The following is a 7418-nucleotide window of genomic DNA, read 5'->3' on the forward strand; positions in this document are numbered from 1 at the left end:
CTAGAATGGTTAGATTCAACGTTTGTGTCATTCCAGAATGGGTAGGATCTATGTTTGTCAGTCTAGAATGGTTAGGTTATTTATCTTGCTTTGATTCTTGTCTTATCTACATGAAGTTGTTAAAAGTTAAAGAACTGTGTCTGGCACAATACATAACTGTTAGCTGGGGTGAAACTGTAAGTGTTACAGAAGAAAATTGCCACAGCATGATGAAATGAGTAACAACACCAAATCATCAATTAATTCGGGTGGAATTAGAAGTAAAAATATACCCCAAGCCATGTTTCAGGGCAGATAATTGAGCTAGTGACAGATTATTGCCATTGCCTACTGCGCACAAGGCATGAATTAAGATGCAGAGATCCACTACTTTCTATGGAAGTCAGTGATGATTTCCTCTTATCATACTTTTAACTACTACGTTACGACAATCTTTTCTGTGCGGTACTGGCACCAGATAATGCACGACATACAGGGCGAGAAAAGACGGCCAATACGCATTCTGTTATTAGTGCATGCTCAGTTCTGGTTCTTTTACTAGTGTGATTAGGAACTCAACAATGGTCTTATGATATAATAACTGTTTGGTACACCTTATTTTGTTGCATTACGTTTATTACTCACGTATTTCATTATGAAAGATCCGAGGAGAGACACATCTATTGCAGGTAAACATGTCTTAACTCAGCTACGGATGTCCAACCCACTGCCTAATGTTGGTGCTGTCATCATCGTGTAAATGACTGCTGATCCCTAAAAGTCGTTTCTGACAGCGCCTGCGACTGACCGAACGAAGACATGATGTCAACTGCTGCCAAGACCAGAAGTTATTGATAGGGTGATGTGTCAGAGAGAATTACCTGGTTATAAGAAACTATGCTAGAGATCCAGCATCTCACCATCACAGCAAGCAATGACACCAGAATTCAACTATGGCAGTCTGAGAAAGTATTTTATGTATAACGACTATGGTATGACAACTCTAAACTGACGGCTAGGGTGTGGTGCGAACCTCTGTACAATGTTGCTATGATTCCCAAACCCGCGATGTCAAACGGCTGTTATATATATGTAAAAGGCATCACAAATAAACACATATGAATACAATGTTAACGTGTGTATTATAATATATGAAAGAACAGTAAACTTATTATGGATAAAATATTTATATGGCAATACAGAAACGTGGCATTAATATTTTACAGTCTGCTAAATAAAAACAAGTAGTCACTTTTATTGACTTTTACCGTATTTCTGGGGTGGGTAATAATGTCACAATTATGATTATAAGATAATGTGCAGGAATATAAGTACAAATATGCCAATTTCTTAGTAAAAAAAAATAATACATTAAACCCTCGTCAGCGGCAACACTCACACAGACCCAGTCTAACCCGGCCAGAGCTTCTTGTGGGAGGGAGGGAAGGAAGGAGAGAAAGAGTGATTGAATGAAAGCAAATCATGGCGTCGCAACAGCGAGGTCATCTGGCGCCATATGTAAAACAATAATAGTTTTAAATATAATTAGATATAATAAAAAACAAAATAAAGACATGAAAGCACAAATTTATAACAGTCACTCATAAAAGAAACAAAATTCCCCAGGGTGACACACATCTCTCCTCAGTAGAGAGAGAGAGAGAGAGAGAGAGAGAGAGAGAGAGGCATCATAGGTATGGAAAACGTGGCAACTCTGTACAGAGGTTTGAGCCACACCCTAGCCGCCAGTTTAGAGTTGTCATACCATAGGAAGCCATTTAACACATTGGGTGGTAACCATATAGTGGAGTGGACACTTAGTGGTCTAGTAGGTTAAGGTGCTCCATTATGATGGGGCTCATAATACTTTCCATCTGAGGGGTGATTTTTTTTTTTTTTTTTTTTTATGTGTCCGACTCTGGGCAAAGGCTTCAGGGCCTATATCTTGGGGGCAGTAGCCTATTCCAAGGCCCAGTAGTCCTCCTACACCTCCACATGTCACCACTTCGGCGCTAACACCCACCGTCCATATTGAATACATGCTAGGGCTGTCTCATACAGGACTGGTGTATTGGTATTAGCGGGGGTATTTTTACGACATGTCGGCGGGTCATCTGGTAGATCAGGAAAGTCTGCTTTTTATGAAATTCAAATCCTTAAACTGTCCCCTGCCCCAGCCAGGATTCGAACCTGGGTCCATCAGAACTGCAAGCCGCCTCTCTACCGATTCAGCCACCGCCTCCCCCATATATATTGCTTGTATGATGGCTCTCAGGGGTGAGTGACTCTGGTCACCCTTGCCTTCCGTGTTGGGACTGAGCACTCTAGACCCGAATTCCTATTATCCCTGTGAAGCTGAGAAGGATTGGACGATAAAAATATATTTTATAAGATCATGACAGAGATTATTACACTTGCACGGATGACAGTGCACCGGATGCAATGCTTTTCGTGGCATGTGTGTGTATGTGTGTGAGCAACTGTCTGTGTGTTTGTCTATGTAAAGATGATATAGTAACTCAGTTGAGATCTGATTTTAAACAACTCTTTGGAAAGGTTGATGACTTATATAAGTCAAGTGATAGACCAATTGTTTTGAAGACCAACAGGTCAACAGTCAAGGTCGCATGGCAAGGTTAACCTGAATAGAACTGCAAGGCTTGGTGAATGAGTTTGGAAAAGTGTGTAAAAAACGGAATCTAAATGTAGGGAGGAATAAAGTTATGATCTTCGAAAGAAATAAGGCCACTGGATGTACCTGTACATTGGGGCTGTATGATGAAGAAATTAAAAATGTTAGTGCATTTAATGACTTGGACAGTGTGATGAGTAAGGATGGAAGTTTGGAGGGTGATGTGCTTGAAAGAGTACAACAAGGAAGAAAGGTTGCTGGTTCTTTGAAAGCAGCGATAAGGAACAGGGAAGTGAGCATATAAGTAAAAAAGTCGCTCCATGACAGTATTGTGATACCAACTCTAACGTATGGAAGTGAAGCTTCGACCTTGTTGGAAGGACACAAGTCAAGAGTGAGTGCAGTGGAAATGAGTTATTTGAGAGGAACATTTGAAGTTACATGGAGGGACAGCCTGACAAATAAGGAAGTGAAGGAGCATTGTGATGTGGATGTGGATGTGACAGAAAGCGTTAGGAGAAATACACTGAGGTGGTTTGGCCATGTGATGAGGATTGACAGTGAGAAACTAACGAGGAGAGTGTATGTGAGTGAGGTGGAAGGTGGGAGGGGGGGAGGAAGGGGGAGGCGAAGTATGAGATGAAGGGATGGAGTGGAAAGGTATATAAGAGAGGATGTGGAAGCGAGCTGGGAGCAGGGCAGTGAAATGGCGGGGAACAGGGTGACATGGAGGCAATTTGTTTGTGGCCATCCCTTCCGGGATTAAAGGGTGTAGCAATAGATAGATTGAGAGATAGTTTCTTGTTTATAAGTACTGTGTTTTTGACAGTGTTACCATGCAGGGCAGTCACTACTTTTACTAATATCAAATGCAAAAGGGTTGCAGTGAAAATGTTGGTCACGTTAGGAAACAATTATTGGATGACTTGGTGCCAACAGCCTCCTTCCGCTTGGCAGAAAAAAAAAAAAAGATGTACCACATCCCGTTTATATTAAATTTTAGCGTAAATTTAGTAATACTGTTGCTTTCACGTGAATTCTTTACATGGATCTCCTGCCTTTATTATATCTGATTTAATTTCCATATCAAAAGTAAAGGAATAGAAACAGTTGCATTTGAATTTCTAAGTCATTTGACTATATTCGTTTTATATCATTTATTTTTGGTCATAAAATATTTGAAAATGCACTTCTGCTCGCCAACTATTTCTGTGTGCATATGCATAATGTGAATTTATTTAGTCTGTGTAATAGCAAACTATGGAGAAAAAAAAAAAAAATCTGTACATATAGCCTGGAGAAGGCTGGGGCAAAAATAACACCTCGGTCTGCCAACCACTCTTCCTCCTGGTGTCAGACATCTACACCAGGCTAATTATTATCACCTCACAGAGCCAGCCACCAATCATCTCACGACATCGCCCTACCAACCAACTCACTGCCTCCACTAACCTTCAGGGCGGCCACGTCTACCCAGTGGTGTGAGCCGGTCGTAGTACTCAAATACCTCCTCAGTTGCCCCTGCTAATATTGGTGTGTCAATCAGTCCAGGAAGCACACAGTTTACACGAATGGCTTTGCTGAAATGGTAAGGAATTTTAGTAACTTACACTTTAGTATGGATGAATCATATTAAAAAAAAAAAAATCTTTATATATGAGAAAAATAATTACCAGCATTAACCCTTGTAAGGTAATCTTGATATTGTTACTATATTAGGTAACGTGGGGTCTGACAGACCCCACGGAAAAAAAAAAAAAAACTTCCGTTTGAGATATTTCAAAATGCTTCAATACACAAATAATTCAACCCCTTATCTGTAAATAGGGCCAGAAAAAATAAAGTTTAATCGAAAAAATATATATATTTTTTAAAGTTTATACAAAAATGGTTAAATTTTAGGTATAAAAATTTTAAAATTAAATCTTGCAAAATTGAAAAGTAATATCATGATTCCTTGGGTGGTCTGCAGTAGACCGATGTTGGGACCTTCTGTATACAAAAGGAGAAAGACAGCAAATTGAAATAAAAAAATCACAAGAGGGCTCAACTGAGGTTACATTATAGGTAATCTGGGGTCTAACATACCCCAATGGCTCTATAGAGCAAAATCAGAGCCAGGTACAGCTATGACCCCATCATCCCCATGAAGAGCATCACTAGGCAGGAAGGTAATGAGACGGACAGATCTGTAGACCTTATGCTCATATTTTTTAAAATTAAATTTCGGGGACTGGGATCTCTGAGACCCCACATTACCTATCTAGGGTTAAAGCAAATACTGTACATGGAAGCCATGATCAGTCCATTACCTGCATGCCTATATGATTTAGTTACCTCGCTAATTCAGCAGCACACGTCTTGGTGAGTGAAATAATTCCTCCTTTGCTTGCTGTATAGCCACTCAATTCGATGTGGCCAGTTTTCCCCGCAAGACTTGAAATATTCACTATTGCACCCTTGGAATCTTTTCCATGTTCCAACAGAGATGTTGCGAAAGCCTGGGTTACCAAGAAAGTTCCCTGTGGAGTTCAAGATAATTATATTAGACTGGTTGCTGACTGTACCACCATTATTCTCATTACAGTCTGACCATATTCTGTTACTTTTTATGTCATGTACACAATTTGGAACTGACCGTCAGGTTGACATCAATATTTTTCCGCCAGGTGTCATCATCAGTCTCTAAGATGGGAGCTGTGATGGCCACGCCGGCACAGTTGACTAGCAGCGAGGGCGGGGCGCCACACTGGTCCTGGGCTGACTTCATGGCGTCCTCCACACTGCTCCTGTCTCTCACGTCCATGGCCACAGCCACGTGCCTCTGACCACCTGCCGGAGGCGGGGGAATAATGCACATGTTCTTTAATAGGATATATTATAAGATGTTTTGTAAATAAAAACACCAAAATCCCGTCCACCAGAAAATACTCAGGTGTAAATAGTAGTTAATGGAAAGGTCTCGTGAAGCGTTACTCTACAAAAATATGTCTGTGCTGTGAGGAACTTAATGTTGACCTTTGGTTCCATTTTAATAGTGAAACTGATATCACCTGAACAGACGTAAATGCAAATTTAGAAGGTTTTACCTCAGGACTGCAAGAATGGGGCACGATAAGAATATCAGTAGACTGCTTACCGTCGAATGCGTAAGGAAAAATGACAACCTTCTTCTTCGGGCATTAAGTAACTGTACCATCGTCCCAAACAAGTGGTGTGGACACGCCGACACCAAAGAAAGCAAAATGAGCGTGTTCCACCTATTGCGAGATGCTATTTTTATTTTCTGACATAGCTACAAAGAAAGCAGCCTGTGCCATAGCCTGGGGCGAATGAGAGAGAGAGAGAGAGAGAGAGAATTATCCATTTATTCTGAGGACTCCTGAGCCCACTTGGAAACAGCGTTACTAGGTCTTAAATACTGTACATTTACGGATTTAAAAAAAAAATCGTCGGGTCAGCATAGAAAACAGTCAGCCACTTCACTGCATCAAGCAACACGTGCAATATATAATTTATAGAAAGAGAATGAAACAAAGGCATTTCAGTTTAACTTGTGTTTGTCCATTAGTATTTGGTCTTCCCATCCACAGCCTTCAGTTCAACTATAAAGCAAGCTGGCATGCTGCCGGAAATGTTCTTACATATATAAATATAAATAACTATATATAAATATAAATAACTATATATATATATATATATATATATATATATATATATAGTATATATATATGAAACAAAGGCATTTCAGTTTAACTATGTGTTTGTCCATATAGTATTTGGTCTTCCCATCCACAGCCTTCAGTTCAACTATAAAGCAAGCTGGCATGCTGCCGGAAATGTATCTTACATATATAAATATATATAGTTATAATTATATAGTTTTATATATATATATATATATATATATATATATATATATATATATAGTGGTAGGTGGGGCCGCTCACCATCCACTTACTCGATGTAGTGCTGCACTGTGGTGTCTACCCTTTCCTCTCTTCCATCCTTCTTTCTTTCCGTCCTATTCTGTCTTTCTTTCCTTCATTCTTTCCTTGTCCTTCTGCCTTCGAGTGACTTTACACTATCTCATCGGTCTTTCCTTCATTCTCTCCTTTTCCTTCTGCCTGTGGGTGACTCTACACTGAGTGACAAGCCAAATGGTTTCCTGTACACTAGGAAACCATATACTACGCTGGATGGTAACCATATAACTAAATTTTGACACCTGGTGGTTTAGTGGGTAATTATTGCGCTCCAGTCGGATTGAGCCGGTGAAGGTTTATATCCAAGGGATGGTTGGGGTTGATTGCTCATGAAATGCCACTCAGGGATGAGTGAGGCTGGTCACTCTCATCTTAAATGTCGAGACCATCTGCCTAGCCCAGGGCTCCTACGCTCCTCGTGGGGCAATGTAGGATTGGATGATGGATATATATATATATATATATATATATATATATATATATATATATATATATATATATATATATATATATATATATATATATATCAGTATCTGGACCTCCTTTCCCACCCTAGGGCAGGGTGGAGAGTAGCAATGTCCGGACAGCCCAAATTTGCCCAATCCAATGGGCCACGCTTCCACTCACTCATTATTCAAGCCCCCAGAATCCTGGATCTTTCGGATCCGCCAAAAAAAATTCACCAAGTTCTGTAGCTTCACATAAAGTATCCGATAGAGTCAATCCGGACGCTGCCACGTTAAAAAATGGTGCCAAATCCCAGATCATGCACTTCTTCTCACAACACTCATTCAGCCAGCTCGATCTCTTGTCAGTTCCCT

At 40.1% G+C, this 7418-nt stretch overlaps 1 protein-coding gene across 1 annotated transcript in view; it reads right to left on the reverse strand.

Annotated features, from left to right (window-relative positions):
- Positions 1-4118: 4118 nt before the first annotated feature.
- Positions 4119-7418, reverse strand: part of LOC145394113 ((3R)-3-hydroxyacyl-CoA dehydrogenase-like) — a gene marked incomplete at its 3' end in the record, with an annotated part of 7830 nt that continues 4530 nt past the window's right edge. Inside the window, exons 2-4 of the mRNA XM_080268093.1 lie at positions 5250-5443; positions 4949-5133; positions 4119-4191 (exon numbers count right to left, since the gene is read on the reverse strand). Coding sequence (XP_080124219.1) covers positions 4119-4191; positions 4949-5133; positions 5250-5443 — 452 coding nt within the window. The remainder of the gene's footprint in view (positions 4192-4948; positions 5134-5249; positions 5444-7418) is intronic.

The sequence above is a fragment of the Coenobita brevimanus genome, chromosome 26 (assembly GCF_032717465.1).
Source record: "Coenobita brevimanus isolate Jiangsu-jjx chromosome 26, ASM3271746v2, whole genome shotgun sequence".
Lineage (NCBI taxonomy): Eukaryota > Metazoa > Arthropoda > Malacostraca > Decapoda > Coenobitidae > Coenobita > Coenobita brevimanus.